We start from the raw sequence: 22,866 nt of genomic DNA, 5'->3' as shown, positions 1-22,866 counted from the left end.
ATATTTGCAATTTGCGTAGGATTTTTCTTCTTTTTTTAAAATAAAAAGGGTCTACGGATGGTCTATTGATCTCCTACCTTGCTACCTTGCTACCTGGTCCATTACATTACATTTGCGCACAGACTTCAGCCATTAGAGATTGGAAAATGCGACAATCCAACCTATCAACACCTCGATAGTAAATACTCCAATTTCCAAATCCACTCCACATCTGCGTCGCTCTCCCACTCTTCAAATTAACGAAACATCCTCACCTATTATATCGTCCGACTTGTCCATCCTCGCCGCCGCCAAATGATTGTGCTCGATAAGTGCATAGAATAATTCCGCTGATCAGAACCAAGAGCAGAGTGAGAAACATCCCCACAAAACAATACATCCCGCTCTCCTCTTCGCACACCTGCTGAGTGCTGAATATTCAATACTCAATCAATACTCAATACTCAATACTCAATAATTCAATACTTCAATCCAATCAAATTTGATTCTTGTCTGGTATGGTGCTGGTGCTGGTGCTCATTGCTCGTCGCTCTTCGCTCGTTGCTTGGTGCCTCTTCATCCTCTCCACTCCTCGATTTCTGAATCGTATTTTCTCTAAACGGACATTTTCGCACACATTTGTCCCCTCCTCTGTCTCTCTCACTCTCTTCTTCCTCTTCTTCCCGAGGCTCAGTCTACAAGGTCCTTCTTAAATATTTATTTTCTGTTAATTTAATTTCTACACTACATAAATTGTTCAGCACATACGCTACGACTTGATATTGCATCTGGCGTCGCATACTAGGAAGAACCCTTAAAAAAAGCCAGGGAATAGATGCTTGTGAGTGGGTATTTGATCTCATGTACCCTGGTCTTACAGTAGTGGAGTATTCCTGTACAACGAAAGGAATTCGACGAACGAACGGCCGAACTCGCTTTGCATATCCATAACGCCTGCATACATACAATCCATACAGAAGGAAGGCCCTCGAGCCTGGTAAACTATTGGTCCCTCGGAACCTTGGTATAATACTTCGCAAGCGGCAGAACTTCTCTGTTTAGATATTGTCGTCGCAGAACTTAGGGAGTGTCCCACCCTTCTCTTCTACGTTCGATCTTTTTCTCTTCCCAAGAAGTGTCGTGAAAGTCTCAGAGCTGTGTTGCTCTAGGTGTTCCACACCACGATAAGAGCGTTGAAAGAGGTACGTTCAAAAAATCCCTATCCGTTTTCGATCTTCGTTCCGAGAAACATATCTTCTATCATATGCAGGAGACTTTTTTCGCGAACGTAAGAGGCAGTGATCGTAGAATTTGATCTTCTGCGCGTGGAAGACACGGGCGAAGAGCTCCATGGCTTTTTAGGAGATGGCACCAGATGGGATCTTCTTTCCGAACCATTCACACATGAGATACTATCTTGTTGTCACTCCAAATGAATTGAAAACCTTCTAACGACGTTGTGTAATCTGCAGACTGCCCAAGCAATTTCTTTCTCAAAACCTCGAGTCGTACTATTGCCATACCACGAACGTTTCCCTTCGAATACAAGGCCCGCTGGTAGCCTGGTTTGAAGCGACTCTTTTCCCGTCGAAGGGCTCTCGATTGTAATAAACATTGGTGAATGAAACACATGCATCCTTAATGATGGATACTGAGGATGGACAGTTCTTCATAAAGGTATTTGAAACCCCCTGACTCTATGCCTAATCATGGCAGTCACTGATAACACTTTTTCTTGCAGAACTTGGCCCACTTCGTTCGTACACATGAAAAGGCTCTCGCGAATGCTTTACAACTACGACGTCAACAAGCCCCTAAACATGGCTCCTCGAACAGCATATCTGGTGCTGTTGGAGGGTCTACCATCCCTTCCCCAACAGTGACAAACCAGCCGTCATCTGCCTCCTCTTCTACGACTTCCAGTACCCTAGCAGCTGCTCTTTCTCTCCCATACCTTACCTTCGCCTCTCATAACATCAAACCTGCTAAGCTCGCATTAACACCCCATCATCTATTCTATCTCCTTTCCCGAATCGAAGATCTAGGTGTTCCAGTTGGCCCAATGAATGTGCGGTTAGAAAATCTTCATGCAGATACATCAGCAGCAAATTACGTTTCTTTTCTGAGTCAGTCCCAACGTCCAAAAGGTCGTGGTTCTGACAATGGATCTATTCACTCCGTGTCTAGTGTGAGAAGTGTGATGTCTGGCATGTCTTCTTTATGGTCGAATTTCGGCCTTGGATCTGGAAACTCTGCCGCTCGAACAGAGAAACAAAAAGCTGCCACTGAAGCCGACTTGAAGTACCTGTATTCAGCATTTACTAAAATTCCTTGCCTTAGACTTGCTCCGGATCGTCGCGCGCGTTTGATTGAAGGCTATGAAGAATTCCCGTTCGATTCCGCCGTTCCACTGATTGCCTTTAAAAATATTAGTGCTTTGGAGATAAGTGATATCGATATTCGACAATTTTTCGGGTGGGATAAGCTAGCTGAGCAATTAAGATCATTGACAGTCAAAAGGGCAGGTGTTGATGATCTAGCTGATTTATTGATCAATATCGTGTTGGATGATATGGACAAAAGGAGGCGGCGGTCTTCCAAGGCACAGATGTCACCAACTTCAACCTTCATTCCCGCATCAAGTCCAAGACGTAGCCCAACAATGCCACATGCCGAGCTAATAAAATCCTGTTCGGCACCTGGGTCACCGGATGGTCGCGGCCATATTATTGATACTGAAACAAGAGGATTGGCGCGTTCTGGGTCCGACGGGGCCGAGTTTGGCAAATCTCCTACCAAGCATGGACAAAGACCAAGAAGCAATTCTCCAGTTCGTCCACCAAGTTCTCGTACTGGCTCTTCACATGGCCATCTTCGTGGCTCATCATACAAGGTGAAGAGATCCGGATCCGGGAGTTCACATTCAAGCATGTCTGATAGCTGGCACAACCCGCGGAATAGCACCTCGAATCTGTTATCTATGAGTTTTCTGCCATCTTCAAAGTGGAGATTCTTGAAACATCTTAGCATTGCAGACAACGGCCTGACGGCTATTACTGCCTCCAGCCTTGCACCCTTAGCTAACACCCTCCACTCACTTGACCTTTCTTCGAATTTATTCGCCCAAATCCCTGATTGCTTAGCGTCCCTTACCGCACTACGAGCACTGAATCTCTCTAACAACATGATTGAATCTCTTCATTCTCTTACTCGGAACCCACTGCCTGCTATATCTGCTCTTAATCTACGGTCAAATCGTCTCACATCACTAGCTGGAATTGAAAGGCTTTATCCTCTAGAAAGGCTCGATCTCCGTGACAACAAGATTACTGATCCAACAGAACTTGCTAGATTGACAGGTATTCCAGATATTCGAGAAATATGGATTAGTGGCAATCCATTTACCAAAACACACAGTAACTACAGGACCACAATCTTCAACTTATTCAGGCAAACCCCAGGATATACCGAGGATATTTTGATTGATGCTTATGGACCAGGTTACACAGAAAGGCGACATTTAGTCGAACGTGTTGCAGAACGGCCAGGTGTGCCTGTTGTCAAACCACCTCCTCCCGATTATGGTCTGTCTGCTATTGAGGTCAACAAACCAATTATCGAATATGCTGCACCAAGAGAACCAGCAGTACTTCGGAAAGAACGACCAACACCCGTTGCTGCGACTAGTGAAATCAACACTGGCACTACTGGTCGGAGAAGAAGAACTCCAAAACGACGAATCGTAGATTTATCGACTTCAGAAACGTCACCAAGCAAGCAAGGATTGACCCGCGTTGTAATGCCAGAGGAACCACCACCATCTATGCCAAGAACAGTGTCAGATAGTAGCTATGGGATAAGTCCCATCTTTTCTCCTACGATTCTTCCTTCCTATGTACCTTCAGAACCTCGTCAGGCCCAAAGACAAGCGGATGTCCCACGTATCAACACCTCAGTATTACCTCGTCTACCTCCAATGCCGGCAGTAGAATCGGTACCTTACGAAACAGCAATTAAGCCACAGCCAGTCAAGACTCCAGATACCGCCGACTGGAACATGAGCGGTGAGCTATATCGAAAGAAGATAGAGGCTCTAAGAAATGATGTTGGGCAAGGATGGTTGAGTGTGTTAAGCGAAGAAGGCTGGGAGGCTCAAAAGAAAAGTCAGCCGCCCGGATATCAAACCTCCGAATATGAATCGGCAAATTCTATGAGACCGGGCTCTACAATTAGGGCAGTCAGTCAACAGACGATACACAGCGGTCGCACTCTGGGTTGAAGTGCACACACCAAAAGCGATTTTTTTTTCATGCAGATACAAAATCAAAAATGGCTCTACTTTCAAGAGCACATTGGTCGAGTGGTTGGAAGGGAGTGTAGTCCCTGCGTATAAAGGATCATTGTCAACATTGATGGTGGTCAAGTTAGAAGGAAGCGAGAGAAGAGGAACTTGTTTATTTTGATACCCCAAACCCATTCTTCATCGTTTTTTGAGAAAATTGCATGACGGACGACTCTACTCTCGATATAAAAGGACACATTGCATGAAAGAGGCACTTAGTTTCTACTTTTATTTATTTTTCTGGCTCGAATTTTTTATCATCATGGAAAGCATGCATAGCGTTTAGGTTGGAGGTTCATTTGCTGTTTTTACATTTTTCCTTATGAACGAATCAATGATGGACTGGAACAGAAAAAATTTCGGCTTCTTCGAGAATGAATGAATGGATTATGTTACTAGATCTTGAGAGAGAGAGAGAGAGAGAGAGAGAATGGAAGAGAGCAGAGTTATGAGAAGAGAGAAACTTTCAGTCAGAGAGAAAGCAATGACATGTTTGTAACATATCGGTTTTTTTGTGCATGGAGTTTTATGGTTAGGGAATACTTTTTCATTTCACCTACCCATGGGTTGATATTTGAGATGGATGGATGGGTCGGGGCGTTTGAAGTCACGAGTAATTATTGGTCTGCCTGACCTGACATGATTGGGCTAGGATCTGGATGGTGTGAGCATTTACACGAATAGTGGATGTGCTTAGGATGGAGGGGCGGAGGCAGGAGGCTTATGTCAATGGGTTATCTTCAAAAAGGAGCACGCGAAAGTGGTCGATTCAAGTTTGGGGGTCGGGGAAGCAGGCGGGAGGAAGGAGAGGCGAGAAAAAGAGCATGCGAGCAGTGTGAATAGAGGCGGATTAATGACATGAAACTTGTTCTTTTGTGATGATGATTATCTGAGTATTTTTTTGGCATTGTGTTGTGAGTACAGAGCGTGAACAACAAATTCTCCTACCGAGAACGGAAAACTCGAATGATAGTCAGCAGCAGATGTGTAGATATTTCCAGCAAGTGTTGGACAAACGAGCATGCAGCCCAGAAAACGGTGAGAGGAGTTATCTATGACATCATGACACATATGCACGAGAAAACTTTATCCTCATGCTTTCTGGGGACTTTCTTTGATACTGGAGAGGTTGGAAGACTGGACGAAAGAGAGGGGTTGGAGGGGTAAAAAGACATCGGGAAAAAAAGGAAAGGAATACCCTTGAAGTTGCTGCCCAAGTCTAAATTTATTTCTACACATCATCTGATCCTTTTCCGTATTTCCGTTTTGGGATTGGGGCCTCCCATCTAGCGCCTCTCATTATCATGTCTACCAATGTCGGGATTGGATGGATTCTAAGAATACTCCCTAGGTCCTAGTCTCTCTTATCGGATGACTGTAAGAGGGTCTTGAAGGTACATCGGGAATGGCGAATGTGACGCCTCATCGGATGATTCGCATTCGCATCGGATGATCGGGTGATGGGTGGAGGTGAAGGTGGAGGTGGAGGTGGAGGTGCAGATGCGTTTTGGTGGGTCTATCCACCCAGGTTGTGGTGTAGGGCGGCTAAGTGGGAGGAGGGGAGTTAGTGGGTGGAAGTTTCAGCCCTACTTTTTCGGCGGTGAGGGGTAGGGCGGCGAGGAACTAAGAGGGTTGGTGCACAGAGTTGGAGATGTGCCTTGGTTAGTTTGGATTTGGGTTTAAGGTTTTGGGTTTTAGGTTCGGGCGTTTAGGCGTGGGTACTTCATCGGGGTTTTTTCTAGCGTGTCATTGTTGATGTACATACATACATACATACATACATACATACATACATACCGTACTTGTGTTGACTTTTTTTTGGCGGTGTCGCTGGTCTCGCTAGCTTTCCTTGTTTACCGTGATGGAATTGGTAGATTGTGGAATAGATGGAACTTAGCTTGAGCGATGTGCGTTTTGATGTTTGCTAGTTGCTTTACTTTACTTTGGGTTGAAGTCTACTGTCTAGTGTCACATACTTCAATCATTTGCGCATCGACGCGGGCGCGAATACATCAATCAGCTGGTATGAATACGGATATGCGGCCCTGGGATTTCGGGCTCACATTGTTCTTTGTTCTCATTCTCATGTTTGCTCGTGTGGTCTAGTGGTAGAGCTAGTTGTGTGATCGAATATGGGATATCGTTTCTGCAGTAGGGTTCTGTCTGTTCTTACCGCTTCTTTGAGTTGTCTGTGTTGCGTGGATGCTTATGCGAGGGGATTATGCGATATGTGGATGTGGAGTCTTGATTGGAGAGTGCTTTTGTTGATGGTGTGTTTCTGAGAGACGTCGGCGCTAGATTGTGGGGTGGGTAGCGGGATCGTCCTTTAGTGTTTAGTTTTGTCTTTTTTTTTTTTTGCGTCGGCTGGATTGCGGGGTTACTGTTGTGCTGTGCTGTTGTTGCTGTTGTTGCTGTTGTTGTACAGGATCTTCTTAGTCTATACTAAACCTAAATTATAGTTTGTATGCACCATGTATATACACCATGAGGTATAGTTGGCACATTCCTAGATGGGGTCCTGTGTGTAAAGTATATTCTTGTCGCACGTCTGGAAATGTAAACCATCCGTGGACCGTTGAGTAGTTTTCACGCGAAATACTATGTACTTCGCTAACGCATCAAGTTCTTTCTTGTATTGTATATCTTATGCGCACGTACAGTTGGACACGGTTGATATAGTCTCGGATGGTTCTCGTCGACGTTTCGTTTGTCGTCGTGGTATATATGAATAGTACATGGACCGTTGTATGTTCTTTCACAACTTCGGATTTCAGAGCAGTACACATAAAAGGATTTGCTACAGATCAGGAGTCCATACGAACCATGTTTTTAAGCGCGTGAGATGGTCATTTGTTGGGAGGATGGTTGCTCTCTGGTTGTATATATACAACTTCGTATGAACTATATCTTTTGAGTGTTGTGATTAGCTTCTGGTGACGGGATAGATATAGACCTATTCGTCTTCTTGAAATGGGTTAACGACTGACTAGCATACGATGGTACTTCATCCTCTCTCGCTTTCGTCCCTATCGATATATATGTAGCTACAGAATGACGTAATGAGGTCCTGTGCTGTATTGAAATTGTTTGCTTCGTCTTGCTCGTCTACTTCTCTCGACGTCAGATCTCTTACTCTCAGCTTGTTTGTTCCTTTTCTTGATTCTCTCGATTGTATGGTGTAGTGTGAAATGGGTATTTAAGGTTCTTGCATTCATTTTGTATATTATTTGCTGGATTGAGATTCAATATGTCTAAGTTTGAATTGGGCTACTTGAGAGGGGTGGCCCGGGTACGATTGCAGATCTGCCTAGACTATTGGTTTCGGTAACTCTGTGAGAAATTGGAGATTGGAAATGGAAAGAATCTTGGAATGAAAATTAGATTTGTATTGATGAAGATAGTGAGATAGACGAAACGGACTATGGTAGCTGTGTGCGGCTGTAGATACTTGATCCCAGAAGAAGCTGTGGTTATTTCACATCTACAAAATGACGAAGATCATTGGTACGGTAATCCATCTATATAACATGATAGGTAGCTTCTTAATGAAAATAATTCTACTGAACTGATACTATGGTTTTGGGCTCATGGTGTACATAGAAATTATACAGGCGGACAGATGACTGCACTGGCGAAATTGCTACATTAGCTCACTTACTGTTCAAAGAGTTACTCAACGTGATATATGTTTATCGTCGAAAGAAAAAACTAACTCAGGGGAAGAGAAAAAGATACAATCTCTCGCTAAAATAACCAGAATCTTGTAACTTTCAGGGCCTCAAGCGGTGATGTCGTTACCATGATGTCACGTGATAGTAGTGAAAGTAAATGCTCACTTTAACCTCTTCCTTAAGCATCAGTTCTTCACCAAATCCACAACAATCTCTCGAGTCTCTGTTGACTTCTTCCGCCAGATTCTAGATAGAGGTTTTTAGGGAGACTGCAAGTAGAGGAATCTGTACCTCCACCATAGCATTACATTCGCAATCCCTCAAATCGAGTCATCAGCAGTCTACCACACCACCAAGTCTACAATTGCAAACTCCTCAAATGTCCAAACCACCCACACTACTCACCCTCCCCGCAGAGATCCGATACAAAATCTTCTACCATACCCTCTGTCACCAAAGACTACTCCAATCCTTCATCTCCAACCGGATCATCGTGACCAAGCTCCGTGGCCTCAAGGGTCCCGACGGACATAGGCTCTCCCCGGATAAACACGAGCACTTCTACGGCACCGAAATCATGAGCTCCTTGTTTGTCGTTTGTCGTCTCATGCATGCTGAGCTTGAAGAAATTCTGTTTACACGCTTCGTTTTTCACATACATTTGACTTTTGCGCGAGAATTCGCGGATACGATTAGTCCCCGCGCGTGTGCTTTGATACGGGTAATAGAAGTGGTTGTTATTTTTTATCTTGGTCGTGATGAGAGTCCAATGCAGGAGGTTATGAGTTATGTGAAGGAAAAGCTTCCAGTGTTGAGAAAGGTGGGTGTGACGGTTGTTTTTGTGAAGGCTCCGTTTGATGGTAGTTTGGCGAAGAGCAGAATCAACGGGTTTGCAGATAGGATTGTGGAGTTTGTGATGGGTTTTGCAGAGGGTATGGAGGTTATGGTTGCTGGGAGAGATGCTTGGTTGTGTAAAAAGGAGATCATGGATGCGTGTAGGGATAAGATGGAAGAGCTGGTGGTAAGTTCGAAAGGGGAGGGAGTAAATTATGATGTAAAAGTTTTGAAATTTCAAGGTACTAGATAACTGAATGATAATGAGTTATGATAAAGGCGTCTTACAGATTAGTTTTCGCGATGTCAGCATTATGATAGTTAAACTTGTGAAGCTTGTGGGTGATTCAGGTTGAGGTCCACAAGCTTTAGATGCTTGATCAATAGTGGCACTGGCGATAGGTTCCCGATTGGCGATGATCTATTAGATTATTATGAAGGTTATTACAATTGGCATTGTGTGATATGATATGGCCGACAAATGAAAAAGACTGTAGTCACGTCAATCACATGATGTCTCTTATTTGATATATTGAAATCTTCAATCATATTCTGGGCATTTAAAACTATATGATTTATGTCATCAGATTCCAATATACCTAATATGTAATCGTCTCGATACACCCTTAACACATCAACATTGAGATAATATCATAGTGCAACTTGAAATAGCCGTCACCTGAAGCCCCTATTCTACACCCATTCTACGAGTCCAAAAATTGTATCCGTCCATCTTTTTCTGAACAAACTAGGAAGAGCATTGCAGATACAGCACAAACAAATAAGAGAACAAAACGAAAGAGAAAACTTGGACTTGGGCTTGGGAGAAAATTAGCTGTCTTTCATATTTGCAGTATACCCAACCACCAAGAACCTCTCTCTCTTTTCTCCCTACTATATACAGTCAGTAACTTCATCTAACATCAACATCCTACCATTCAACCGCCCTCCTACAAAATTCAATCCCTCAATCTCCCTTTTTTCTCCAGGTTTCCTTCCACAAAGAAATATTGATCATTCATCATCCTCCGAACAGTGCAGACCACCATCTCCAAATCCGCACATTATCCACATCTAGATCTGCAAAATCTCAATTTTTCATTTCAATTTGACCACCGACCACTATCTCCCCCTGAATAAGTGCGAGATGAGATATCCTACCAGCCTTCACAAGTTTCGCAAATAACAATAATTCACGCTCACGCAACAAATCTCTTTCCGCGTCAAAAAAAGAGACAACCGTCACGGTACGCTGTATCTCAAGGTCCAAACATACAAGACTTATCAGCAGATCCCCTCCCATCTCCACTGCGAGTTTTCCCCCTAGACATAAGCATCTCTATCTCCAATCTCCAATCAAGACAAACAAACATACAAACACCTCACCATTTCACCATTTCACAATTACAATTTCACTTCTCCCCACCACCCGTAACATATGTTCCTTCCCAGCACTCATCTCTTTCCGTTTCGCTTTCCGCGTTTGTTTTTCCCGAGAAACTTTTAATCCCTACTCTTTGACTTCCAAGGTTTGCTTTTGCTTCTCCTCTGATCGTGATATCCAAATGCCACTTTCTTCCTGGAAAATCTATGCACGAGTTACGTCTATCCCTGGACATCTGTTTCCCTCACCTCTAAATCTCCATATCCATTCCACTCCCCCTTTGTACTATTGTAGCGTAGGGTAGCATGACATAGTATATCGCACTGCACCTTTACAAGAGACCTAAGTGACGGGTGAAGAAGTGACCAGTAAATCAGTAACCAGTAAATCAGTGACAAGTCACCAACCAACCGACCAACCAATCCAACCAGAAGCTTTCAACTATCAATGTTGAAACGTTTCAAACTCCCGGTTCCTCGTTTGTTTCTCTCAAGTTAGTTAGTAAATCAATTAATTAACCAGTCAGTCACCCACTCACCCACTCACCCACTCACTTAAGTGATTGAAGTGATACTAAATAATCCTTTGTATTCGCATCGATATCGATATTAATACACCAAGAATTCTCGAGGTAGGCAGGAGAAAAGATATTCAAGGTAGATGTGATCAAGGGAGGGCGATGAAAATGAGCGAGGGAGGAGGAAGAAGCGAATTGGAAGAGGAGAGAGGAATGGAAGAGGGAGGAAATAGTATTAAAGAATCAAAATGTAATAATCATGCTTCTACGATACATTGTCTCAACTGATCTCACCTAGAACAAATACGCAAATCAAGCATTATTAGACCATATGTGAAGATATATATACAATATAATAGAATAAGCAAACGATCCATCATCATTAGTGATTACCAAACAAATCAAAAGTCAAAAAAGAATTCAAAGCATAACAATCATTCATTTTTTCCTCATTGTCTAAACTAATTACAAATAACCTCCTCAACTCTAAGCCTTGCGAAGATGTGGAGGAACCCATTTACCACCAGCAGCAGGTTTAGGCGCAGGCGCAGGAGAAGGAGCTGGAGCTGGAGCATCACTGGTCTTTTCCTCACTTCTGCTTGATGGACTTGGACCACTAGCTGCTCCCTTGGCTGCTTCTCTTTCTCTCCAGGTGGATTTACCACCAGCAAGAGCAAGAGGTGCACGTCTCTCTCCAGTTGATGATCCAGTACGTTCTGGAGTTGCTGCTGGGCGAGGAGCTCTTTCGGTAGATGGTGCTGGGCGAGGGGCAGCAGGTGCGGAATCGGAAGGAACCTCCTTTCCTTCAGCACGAAGTCTCTCCTTTTCTCTCCAGCCCAACTTAGCACCGGTAAGAGCAAGAGGAGCACGCCTTTCACCAGTTGAATCAGATCTTTCAATAGGAGCGCCACGAAGAGGCCCTCTAGCTTTTTCTTCAGCTCTTCTCTTTGCAGCTTCCTCGGCTCTTCGCTCTTGTAACGCAGCCATCTCCAAGGCCTCTTGTCTCTCCTTCTCACGGATTGCCTTGAGCTCTGCAAACTCAGCCTTTCTCTTCTCTTCTCTCTCGTCCTTCTCAGCCTTCTCCCTTTGAGCACGTTCTTCTTCTTCCCGAAGCTTTTTCTCTTGCTCTTCACGCTCTCTCTTCTCACGAATCTTGCGTTCCTTGAACTCCTTTCTACGTTGAGAAATTTGTTTCTCAAGCTCCTTCTCGGCATCACGACGACGTTTATCAAACTCTTCGTGTCTGCGCTCGGCAATATCATCACGGAAAGATTCGTAATGAGAAACCAATCTTGCCAATCTGTGCTTGAGAGCAACATTTTCCTTGTGTTTGGCTTCAGCATCCTTCAAGGTTTGAGCCTTAGTCTTCTCATAGGCGGCCAAATCACGTTGTCTTTGTGCTTCATAGTCTTCTGGCAACTTCTTGGCTTCTTCCTTTCTGAAAGCTCTCTCGAGATGATCAATACGTTTACCGGTAATTCTTAACTTTTCGTTTGTATCATTCTTCTCACGCTCGAGTTGAGCCAACTTCATGGCACGAAGTTTGTTGCCGTCAAGGTTGTCCAAATCATCAAGATCGATGTCAAGAGCCTTGTTGCCAATCTTGAGATCATCAATTTGCTTTTGAAGTTCTGCTTTTCTGACACGCTCCAATTCGGCCTTGATACGGTCATCCTCACGCTTCTTTTGTTCGGCTTGAAGACGCTTGTCCTCAGCTTCTTGGAGTTGCGCAGCCTTGATACGTTTTCTTGTGGCTTCTTCCTTCTCTTTACGAGATTGAATTTCGGATGCTTCCTCCTTTCTCTTTTGTATGGTTTCTTTGCGTTTCAAGGTCTCCTTGTGCTCTTCATCTGCGCCAGCCTTAGCTCTTGCGTATGCTTCATCACGAGCCTTGATTCTTGCTTCATTGAAAGTAGGATCAACATATTGAGCGGTAATATACAAAGCCTTAGAAAGACGAGTAAGTTGAGTTCGTACAATTTCGGAAGGAGTGTTTTGGAGTCTTTGAACAGAGGCGGTTTCGGACTCAGCAGATCCTGCGCCAGATCCTGCGTGGATTGCCTTGGTAGATGAGAAAACATCAGTGTCGAAGCTAAGAACACCAGTAGCGTGATCCATTCTGATAGCGAGATCGCCCTTCTTGTTACCGTTCATGATGAACTTCTCAATTGTTTCTCTGGTAACTTGGAATGGTTCTGGGAATTTGGCGAGGTTCTCGACGAAGTTAAGATCAACAGTCTCGTAGACTTGAGAGAGTTGTTGGAAGAGTCTGGTCAAGATGACTTGTTGAAGAGGAAGAACATATTTCTCCATCTCGGCATCAGCACCAATTTGAGACAGAATTGGGGAGATCTTCTGGCAAATTGAAAGAGGATGGAAGTCAACTTCGAGGATGTTGTAAAGCTCACGAATCTCAGGGCGAGCACGCTTGAGAAGACCCTTGCTCATGGCATCCTTGAAAAGAACGGCACGAGTAGGAGCTTGAGCCATACCAAGAAGATGAGTAAGACGAGAGTTCTTGTTCTTCTTTTGCTCATCAATGTCAACCAAAGCACCACGAGATCTAGATGTGCTGATCACAGGGATGGCGAGGGCAGACAAGAGAACAAAGGAAGCAGCCTTGGAGAGATCAGCCTCAGAGGTTGCTGGGTTATCCGACTTCTTGCTTTGACCAGCTGCAACCATTTGAGCGGATTGGCGGAGAAGGTTGTAGTATCTTGACCATGCAGCAGCGTGGAAGAGATAGTTCTCACCAACCAAGAAGATTCTGGTCAACTTCTCATAGTAGTTGGCCATCATGACATTCTTAGGTGGTCTCTTGCTAAGGCTGAGCAAGGTGTGAATATCCTCGACACTTCTGAAAGCCTCTTGCCACAACTCAAGCTCAACTGCAACATTCAATTGTTGAAAACGGGTCTCAAGATGACGTTGAAGGGTGTCTGGGTCGTTAAGGTTGATGGCATGCATTTGAGCAGAGTACTTTGCAGCAGTTTGAACATGGTTTCTGAGCAATTCGCACAATCGACGGAACTCGGTCTTTCTGGTGTATTTTTGGCAGAACTCGAATGCTTGCATAGCAGTGCTTTGGTACATGATTTCCAATCTGGCATTGTTTCGGAGGATGTCGAGAACAGTTCTGTATGTCTCCCACAAAAACTTCAACCATGGTGTAACAATGGCGCGATCTGTGCGATCTCTGGATTGTTCGCCGGATACTGTTGACAAAAGGATAGACTCTGGGGTTTCGGTAGCTTCCAAATCATCGACACTTGCGGTTGCTGCTGTTGTATCTAATGACGATTGAACCTCATCGGCCTTTGCTTGCGCAGTCTTTACTTTCTCTTCGGCCAACTCGATGAACTTCTTGAGGACAAGCTAAATCAAATACATTAGCACCGCACATGTTATCAATGCTACCGCCACTTACCTCGATTGTGCCAATGTTGGTGTTTTGACTGATATTCTTGTATTGGTATAAAGCGTCCTTTGCGAGTTTTCCTTTCTTTTGTTCAACGGATTGTTCCACCAACAAGAGCATCACAGGCTCTAATGAAGTAATCGGGGCATTTCTCGATCTTTTCGAAGTAACATGTTCGTGAAGTAAGACCAAAGCTGCTTGAGCTTGTCCGACACCCATCAACTCATGGGCGCGCTTGAGGACATTCTCAGGTTTTTGATGAGGTGGAGGAGGCATGCTGGGCAGCACTCTAGTGGTGTTCGTAGGGTGTTGCGATAATCTGGCTGAGTATTTTCAAAGATAATATATTTATCTTTGAAAACAGAAAAAACGAAGCGGTTCCTGCCAGAGAGTATTGTCCAGGGCTGGGTAGGTACTCCGACTTGATGGATATCGAAGTGGGTTGAGGTTTCGTTAACAAATTCACGATAGCGATAATTTCATACAAGAGTTCATTCGTGTGCGGAAAGCTAAACTAAAAATGGTTAAAGCTTTGTTTTTTTAAGGCAACAACCGACTTTGAAAGAAATATTTGGCGGTGAAAGATGGCACAATAGGCAGGAGGGGTGAGTTGAGTATCAAAATAACCCGATGATAAATGAATACACCAAGACACAAAGGTCAATACAGCTTTCCGAGTGTTTAACTTGCACCTATACATGAAGAGCAGTTGAATATTGAATTTTCAATAACCCTAGGAAATTGAAGAGTATCATTCACTTGATCGATATTCGACTTCTCCCCCTCATTCTCTCGAGTATCAAGACACGTTTTAAGATAAACCACATAAACAACACATATTCAACTATTTTGAAAAAACTTCTTGCCTTCCAAATCATCAAATGATCTCCTAGGGTTATATATGTACCTCGAATATGTAGGATCTTTGAATTCGACACCCTACAATCCATGTCAAGTTCGTTCAACAAATATCTTGGGTAATAATGAATATTAGATGTCCTAGATATGTATTCATTCTCAGATTCCTTGTTGTGTATCAATCGAATATATGAATTTCATAAATGTTCTTTGAGTTAGCATAGGATTCCATAGTGCAATCAAATGTCAGGATCTGATAGATCATTAGGGAAAGATGTCCTAGATATCGTTTCCTAGGCTCTGGTAAACTTGGCATACGGTCCCGTCAAATGTCATATCAAGGATGCAAGCCCAGATAGGTCTTTTATCTAACCGTTGCAATCAAACAGACTATCCTGTGGCATGGACTGCATCATAGTCCCTCTCAATCCTCTCAATCCTCTCCCCAAATCCTAAATTTAAAATCCACCACAGTCCTCATCTCCCGGTCTACATACCCCAAATCCTCCCTCTCCTTTCAGACCCGTGATTACAATTTTACCTCTCTCATTTAAAGTTACTTTCTCTTCTTCTTGCTTCTTCTCCTTTACCTCTTCTGGCTTCGCTTCAATCAACTCGGAAGTAGTGGCGGGGCTGGCAGCTGGCGGTTGAGATACGGTGTTAGCTTGGCTTGAGGTAGATGCTTTGATCGCTGTTGGCGCGGAATCTTGCTGTGCTGAAGATGGGAGTGGGTTGGTAGGCGCTGGGTTGGAGGTAGAAGGAGTGGCCGTTGATGTTGTTGCTGAGACTATTAGTCTCATTGACGATGGACGAAAAGAAAGCGAGGGCGAGAAAATAAGAGAGAAATGATGCATTACAAAACTGAGGTAGAGAACTTACATTTCTTTCCATCAACATGACCCAAATCTCTTGACGGATCAATGATATTCCTGAGTCTCTTTTTCAATTCTTTCGTTTCTAAATTCGTATTGCAATCAGTGATCTGACCTATCGAGTCATAAATTCCCAGATTTGACCAAAATCCACTTCGAAAACCCCAATCTCTTTCCGCATCCAAACCCACCTTCTGTTCTATATCTCTCGAGCAATAAGAAGACAAAAAACGAAAAAGGAGACAAACCAGGAAATCCGCCCTCACTCTTCCGATCCCAAAGCGTATGTTTCAATACCTTAACTTCCTTTACTTCATCCACGTTCTTTTCAGCTTCTCTTTCTACATTACTAGTAGCAGTCTTGTTCGCGTTCGCATCTGTAAATAATTCGACAATAAATGTACCACCGGTACTAGGTTGAAGAGCGACTTCACCGATATCTGTTCCGAAGGTTGAGAGGAGTTCTTGTGCAAACTATTTCGGGTTTGTTAGATTAGAGGTGTGATATTAGAGGTTTGGGAGCAATAAGAAAGGAGAGGGAAGAGATAAATGAACAGGTTAATGACAGGTTGAGAAAGACAGGGGTAAAGTACGAAGAACCCCTCCTAACTCTCCCATAGAGAATGAAATGCAGATTAGGGCCAGTGTCTGTGACTACCGAATCAAAATGCCTGATATATCTCAGCACCTAAATTTGAGTCCGCAAGTGAATCGTCTAGAATAATAGCAAGAATGACTTCATAGTATACAATTACATCGGATAGACGGAAATGCGATGTCACTGATATGTTCGGCCCTTTCTATTTTCATAGATAGATGAGAATTACTTATTCCACATCCTATCAATGCATCAAGGCACTGTCAGGAGGAAAATCCCGAGTAAACGCCAGCAAAGACAATCTAGTCGTTTTCCCTCCTTCGATGATATCATATCACTCCACGATATCTTCCACATCCGAAAGGTAGTACATATGAGGGAAGACGATCACCGGAGGATTTAATATCGATCAACAGAGTGTCCTAAATCCACTCGGAAGAGAAGAAATACTGCCCATTTTCATTCCACTCCATTCTACTCCAACCGTATAGATATCTCATAAATCCATCAAGCAGCTCGCAAGATATCTCTGCTCTGTTCACCTCACCAATTCAGAGCATCATCTAAATCCTCTAGTCTCCAGATATCAACTCAATCCCCTCTTTCCCAATGGAGACAACTCTATCAAGCTTAAAAGACATCCCGCCCCTAATAATCCCTCTAAAAATGATCATTTCCTTCCCATCACCAACATTTTATACTCATTTCTCTCCCAAACATCTACTCAGATGCATATGTACGTACAACTGCACTTGCTTGACACTCCACAACCATCAGTGTCATCCATCCATCCACTCATCCATCCATATCCTATTCCCCCCTCTCCAAACTACACAAGAAATCAAACAACCCTTAGCAAAACAAACACATCCCCCAACTCCCCCAAAACCACTCTCAAGAAATAACAAAAGAAACAAACAAACAAACAAACGAAAAATCCATGTACATAAGCCGCCCTCAACATCCATTTACACTGCGTACAAAACTGAATCGACACCCGAGGAAGTTTAATCCCATCCACTTGACTCATCCCATTCTGTCTCCTTTCCTCTCCTGCTACATCCCCTGTGACAATCTTCATTTCATCGACGTTATCCATATTATCAATTTTATCCAAATCCAAATCCAGATGCAAATCCAAATTCAAATTCAAATTCGATACACGAATCCGATTTCCCACTACTGTAGGTATACAATTACGACTCCGTATAAAACCTAAATCAATCTTCGTAATCCTAATCCTAATCCGAATCCGAATCGCGATTGATAATTATAATCATAAATAAATATACGAGTACCGGCGCCAATGACAAATATTCGTAATTATTAATTATTATACAGAGTACAAAGTAAAGTGTATAATTGTACGCATTTATTACAACACATCGTAAGTTACCTAGGTAATTATCTAACCCTACCCTACCTATTGTACGAGCCAACCCAGACAGGCATCGTTTTAACTTTTGTCTTCTTCTTTGGCCCGCCTTCCCCGGTTAATTTGAATTGTCTTGATTGATTGCTTGATCACTTTGAGTGCCGGTACTCGATCGATGATTCGATTGATTTTGTTCAACTCTATTCGATTTGTTCGTATCGAACTCATAAATTCAAATTCACTCTTCTCCGTAGTTATTACCTAGACACATAAATAATATACCTACCTAGGTACTATACGAAGTAGTCTACAAGACCACTACCACTACCACTACCACTACCACTACCGGTACCTAGCCACTCTTCCCCATCCCAATCCAATCCAATCCAATACCCAGTACTCAGTCCAATACCTCTTCATAGAGTACCTAGTAGCTATCAACCATACCCACCATCCATCATCGTCCACATCCACATCCACATCCAGTGTCATCCACCCACCCCAACAACAAAAATAAAATTCCCGAAGTTTCTCTCTCCCTCAAATCTCGAATCTCAAATCTCAATCCTGAATTAGAATTTCAAACTCCCAGGACCAAGATAAGTACTCCATAAGTACTAGCCACTCCAGCCCAGCCCAGCCCAGCCCACCAAACTACGCAAATACAGACAAACCTGGCTATACGGGCATCCCCTTTATACAAGCATATTTTTTAGAATTCCCAAAAATTTATATGATAAAATTGATTTAAATGGGTATTCCTTTATATAAAGGTATATAGTCTTAATTTTCTTAATGCTTTTATAAAAATTGGTGGGAATGGCCCAAGCTTTAGCCTATCACATGATGAATTTATAAATTCATATGATACATTTAATAAAAATGAAAAGGCTGAAGGTATAAAACGAGGCTAAATGCCAAGACTGAAATTGTATATACGAGCAACCTTTGTATACAGGCATTTATGCCTTGAAATTTTTAGGTCCTTATAGCCAGGTTTGTCTATACTACCAATCCAGGTAAGGATAAGCCATTCCAAAAGTGGCTCAAGCTCCCATTTGACGCACGCACGCACGCACGCAAGAGCCAGGCCAGCCAGGAGAACAAGCAAAGGAAAAGAGCGCGAGGAGAAACAGGAACAGGAACAAGATCAGAAACAGAATAGAAATGGGTCATGCAGAACAGATGGATGCATGCAGGTGCAGATAGATGCAGGTGCAGAGTGGACTTGGATCATTTTACTTGGGACTACTCTTTTGACTACTGACTTCACGGTACGAGTATGGAATATAGTATATACTTACTACAAAGTACACACATACCTAGAACAATTATATCTTAACCCTTAAGTTTGCGCAGAGAGTGGGATGAGAATTATGAGATGGATGGATTATGTATGTATGTACGTACCTAGTTCTAGCTTTATACATACATACATATATACATACATACATATATACATACATACATATATACATACATACAAATCTAAATACATCAAGATCTAGGATTTGCTGAGATAAGATTCCTTTTCATCTATTTCTCCCTCTCTCCAGGAAAAGATCATTATTAGGTACCCTCGATCTCAACACCTAGACACCTAACAACTAACTTACAAGCAATCATAAGTCACGGGAAAAAGAAAACAGACAAACATTTTCAGATCGAGATAAATACCCACCTAATAGCTACCTGGCTACCTATCTACCTAGCTTACTTTCTTCAGCTACCTAGGTACTCACCAAGTGTCATTCATGTATGTATACATATACTTACTCTGAAGATCTCAATCCCTAATCACACCATGTCATATGCACCACATATACATCCCATCAAACAACCCTTCACCCCATCAACCCTCCACTCCATCTATCCATCAATCAATCAATCAACTGTCAAATCCCCACGTAGCTAGTCCTCTGTCCATCTACTCTACCCATCTACTCAACCCTACTCCTCAGCTCAACTCTCCTCCAGTAAACCATAAACCCTAAACCCTAATCACAATCTCCAATCTCCAATCTCCAATCTCCAATCTCCAACCTCCACCGCAAGCTACCTGAAGAGAAGAGTCAAGAAGAAGCAAAATCAACAGTCCTCTACACTACATGATCAACATAAGAATCGCTACGAATGTACGAATGTAGAGCAAGTAGATTCACAGCCAGCCAGCCATTCAAGTTCAGTTCCTTTCGTTTTCCTTTCAGCTAAAGACCAACTCAGACCAGACCAAACAAAAATCCCCATCTCCCATCTCCCATCTCTCGTCTCATCTCCCATATAATCCCTCCCAATAAATCAATACCATCCCATTCTATTCAAATAGCATAAAACACACCTACCTACCTATTTACCCATAATACCCATAGTACCCACCGTGTACCTGTACCTATATCTACCTACACATACCTATGTCCAAACAACATAACCTAACACAACCCTAATATAAAATAACACTCAAACCAAATACAAATCAAAACCAAAACCAAAACCAAACTCCAAACCCCCCAAAAATCCCCTCAAATACCAATCCAAAACCATAAAACCAAATAAATTGGCTACGAAAATTACGCCATCCACTTACGAATTCCACAGTGCACCCATTCCAAATCTCAATCTCAATATCAATCCCAATCCAAATATCAATCCAAACTCCAAATCCCAACTCCAAATCCCAAATACCAATCCCCAATACCAATCCAAATATCAATCCAAATATCAATTCAAAATATTAATCAATCCAATCCCACATCCATCTCAAATCTAAATCCCACATCCATCTCAATTCCAATTCCAATTCCACCACCTTCCCCCTCCCGAGTCCCTACAAAGATACCTAATAAGAATACCTCCTAAGAACAAGTAGAGTATGATAGATTACACAAATTCTACACAAATTCTACACAAATTTCTAAACTACGAAATAAAGACCATTCTTTAATAATTCTTTAATAACCTTGTCTTATACTCTGTATATTGATTATATGTATACCTAGATACTAGGTAGGTAGGTAGAAACCTAGGTAGATATCAAATACCGACCAAAAGGTAAATTAAATTAATTTCACTCGGAGGGTTTCGAGTCTCGATTAATAACTATTAGATATTAGATACCTAGGTATCACATTACACTACCTACCTGAGTAGATAGATATTAAAGATCAAATCTCAAATCTCAAATCTCAAAACATGAGATAATAGCAAATAATTAGGTATATAGGTATACAAGTATATATATAATCCACATCATAATCCTCACTCACTCACTCTCATTCAAAAGTCATCAGATGTAAAGATAGATAAATGCCAAATACATTATAATATCTCAAAAATGCATTAAAAACAAAAGTCTCTTCATTCGTATAAAAAAAACAATACCATCCCAATGACTTTCCATTGAAATAATCCTATACACAAAGAAGTCCATATGAAGATGCATACTATGTTTGTTGGTAGTCCTGGGGAGAAAAAAGGTGTAACTACTACGAACAGAAACGAAAAAAAAATTATTACATGCTTCTTTTCCCATTTTCCCATTTCACTTCTTCATCTTCCTTCTTAATGACTTTATCCTGCCTTTCATTTTCATCAAGAAAAGTCTCAAACAATCGCACGCCTCAAGATACACGTCGTAGATACAATCGAATCGAGAGTAACCAGCTTGCTATCGTGCCCTGTCGATAATGAAAATGTACCTCCAATTGGTGAAATATGCTAATGCTTCCTCTGGTATCCTCATAAGAAAAAAAAGCAGGCCTATAACGGAAAGGCTCGAGAAGAAACATTGGACTTTCTGGAAATAATGTCGAAGAAGGCTGAAAAGTGAATGATTTCCCCAATACGCCCCGTTAATAACGCCCTTTATTCTGGTCTGCTACCTCCCTCTCTCCCTCTGTATGGTGATGTGCGTGATTTTTGTAAACGGAAGGACCGACATCGAAATTGGTGTATCTGAATGGATTTATGAATTGAGTGATTGATGAAATTATGATTGGTCATTGTCGGGTCGTTCGTATGCTTTCCATTTCGAATTATCTTGATGTATTCTTCCTTGTCTTACATCACCAAACAGCATCCACCACTTTGTTGCGGCGCATATGGATCATCCTTCTTATCAACGGTACCCCAAATTGATGGAACCATAAAATCTTTAGTTTGACTGGTATATTGAATAATACTAAATAGAGATCACGTATAAGTAACTTCGCAAGTGGTCAAAGGTAAAGAGGAGTAAATTACCTCTTAGCAGCTTGAGAGACTGGGATCCTTTCGCGTTCTAAATCTTCTCGGAGTCGATTGTTCAATTCAGTAAGACGTCTTAATTTGAGATCTGCCATTGATTGTTTATTCTTTTTGATTTGCGATGGGTCACCAACATCTCGAGATGAATAACCTTGAGGCATGATTAGAGGTGGAGGTGTAGGTGTAGATGGAGGTAGTTGGGTTGGTGTGGTTGTGTGGTTGAGTCGAGGTGAGCTGGGTCGGGAAATTAGTTCAATTCGTGTTGCGACAGACAGGATAAGGAGAAGTCGAAGCAAAGAGGTCGAAACATACCAAAGAAGCTTATGGTCGTTAATTACAATTAGAAATTGAGTGGTATGGTATCAGAAACAAATTGAATTGGACTGATTGACGTTTGATGTGAGTGTGATGTATTTGAAAGGAGTGGTATTGTTTGTGCTTTGGACTTTGGTGATGGTCTAAGGTCGAGAACGATGGGAGGGAAGTTTAATTTGGATTGCTGAAAAGAATCGGTACGTCGGTTCGCTATTTCCCGTTTAAGCCTTGAAAGATATAGGTAGGTAGGTAAGAAGAAGAAGTGATCAGACAAACAGATCAGGGTGAAATGAAGACGAAGGGAGAATATGAAGAAGTGAATATAAAAGAAGAAGAGTAATAATAATAGTAGTAGCAGTAATAAAAAATTGATATGTGTATCGACAGGAAGGTTAATTATTGTTTTGTACTCTTTGGAGAATTTTACCTTGGTAAGTTACAATCAATTACGGTACTCCTCT

General features: G+C 42.3%; 5 protein-coding genes across 5 annotated transcripts; 2 read left to right on the top strand and 3 right to left on the bottom strand.

Annotated features, from left to right (window-relative positions):
* The first annotated feature begins 678 nt into the window (after nucleotides 1–678).
* EAF02_011442 (uncharacterized protein) lies at nucleotides 679–6,118 on the top strand. Its single transcript, XM_038907489.1, has 3 exons — nucleotides 679–1,181; nucleotides 1,452–1,656; nucleotides 1,721–6,118. Exons 2-3 carry the CDS (start codon nucleotides 1,621–1,623, stop codon nucleotides 4,256–4,258), a joined length of 2,574 nt encoding a protein of 857 aa, XP_038752711.1. The 5' UTR covers nucleotides 679–1,181; nucleotides 1,452–1,620; the 3' UTR covers nucleotides 4,259–6,118.
* Nucleotides 6,119–8,371: 2,253 nt separating this feature from the next.
* Nucleotides 8,372–9,079, top strand: EAF02_011441 (uncharacterized protein; the record flags this gene model as incomplete). The annotated part of the gene is made up of 1 exon (XM_038907488.1): nucleotides 8,372–9,079. One exon carries the CDS (start codon nucleotides 8,372–8,374, stop codon nucleotides 9,077–9,079), a length of 708 nt encoding a protein of 235 aa, XP_038752710.1.
* Nucleotides 9,080–11,000: 1,921 nt separating this feature from the next.
* On the bottom strand, nucleotides 11,001–14,597 carry EAF02_011440 (uncharacterized protein). Its single transcript, XM_038907487.1, has 2 exons — nucleotides 14,155–14,597; nucleotides 11,001–14,102 (listed from the first exon to the last, which is right to left on the bottom strand). Exons 1-2 carry the CDS (start codon nucleotides 14,419–14,421, stop codon nucleotides 11,214–11,216), a joined length of 3,156 nt encoding a protein of 1,051 aa, XP_038752709.1. The 5' UTR covers nucleotides 14,422–14,597; the 3' UTR covers nucleotides 11,001–11,213.
* An 864-nt stretch (nucleotides 14,598–15,461) lies between these two features.
* On the bottom strand, nucleotides 15,462–17,572 carry EAF02_011439 (uncharacterized protein; the record flags this gene model as incomplete). Its single annotated transcript, XM_038907486.1, has 4 exons — nucleotides 15,462–15,784; nucleotides 15,883–16,074; nucleotides 16,124–16,349; nucleotides 17,420–17,572. The coding sequence occupies 4 exons, from the start codon at nucleotides 17,570–17,572 to the stop codon at nucleotides 15,462–15,464; spliced, it is 894 nt and encodes a 297-aa protein (XP_038752708.1).
* A 3,539-nt stretch (nucleotides 17,573–21,111) lies between these two features.
* EAF02_011438 (uncharacterized protein) lies at nucleotides 21,112–22,559 on the bottom strand. The gene is made up of 3 exons (XM_038907485.1): nucleotides 22,403–22,559; nucleotides 22,088–22,324; nucleotides 21,112–22,025 (listed from the first exon to the last, which is right to left on the bottom strand). The coding sequence occupies exons 2-3, from the start codon at nucleotides 22,249–22,251 to the stop codon at nucleotides 21,905–21,907; spliced, it is 285 nt and encodes a 94-aa protein (XP_038752707.1). The 5' UTR covers nucleotides 22,252–22,324; nucleotides 22,403–22,559; the 3' UTR covers nucleotides 21,112–21,904.
* Between the last annotated feature and the right edge of the window lie 307 nt (nucleotides 22,560–22,866).

This window comes from Botrytis sinoallii, assembly GCF_014898435.1.
Source record: "Botrytis sinoallii strain Bc 23 chromosome Unknown BSIN_032, whole genome shotgun sequence".
In the NCBI taxonomy this organism is placed as follows: Eukaryota; Fungi; Ascomycota; class Leotiomycetes; order Helotiales; family Sclerotiniaceae; genus Botrytis; species Botrytis sinoallii.
The sequence above is the reverse complement of the archived record's forward strand: the minus strand, read 5'-3'. Positions and strand labels throughout refer to the sequence as shown.

Coding starts and splice junctions, on each gene's coding strand:
- EAF02_011442 (XM_038907489.1), top strand. CDS start 1,621: ATGATGGATACTGAGGATGGACAGTTCTTCATAAAG. Junction 1,657..1,720: donor ATGGACAGTTCTTCATAAAG/GTATTTGAAACC, acceptor TTTTTCTTGCAG/AACTTGGCCCACTTCGTTCG.
- EAF02_011440 (XM_038907487.1), bottom strand. CDS start 14,421: ATGCCTCCTCCACCTCATCAAAAACCTGAGAATGTCCTCAAGCGCGCC. Junction 14,103..14,154: donor CCAACATTGGCACAATCGAG/GTAAGTGGCGGT, acceptor TATTTGATTTAG/CTTGTCCTCAAGAAGTTCAT.
- EAF02_011438 (XM_038907485.1), bottom strand. CDS start 22,251: ATGCCTCAAGGTTATTCATCTCGAGATGTTGGTGACCCATCGCAAATC. Junction 22,026..22,087: donor GTCTCTCAAGCTGCTAAGAG/GTAATTTACTCC, acceptor ATCTCTATTTAG/TATTATTCAATATACCAGTC.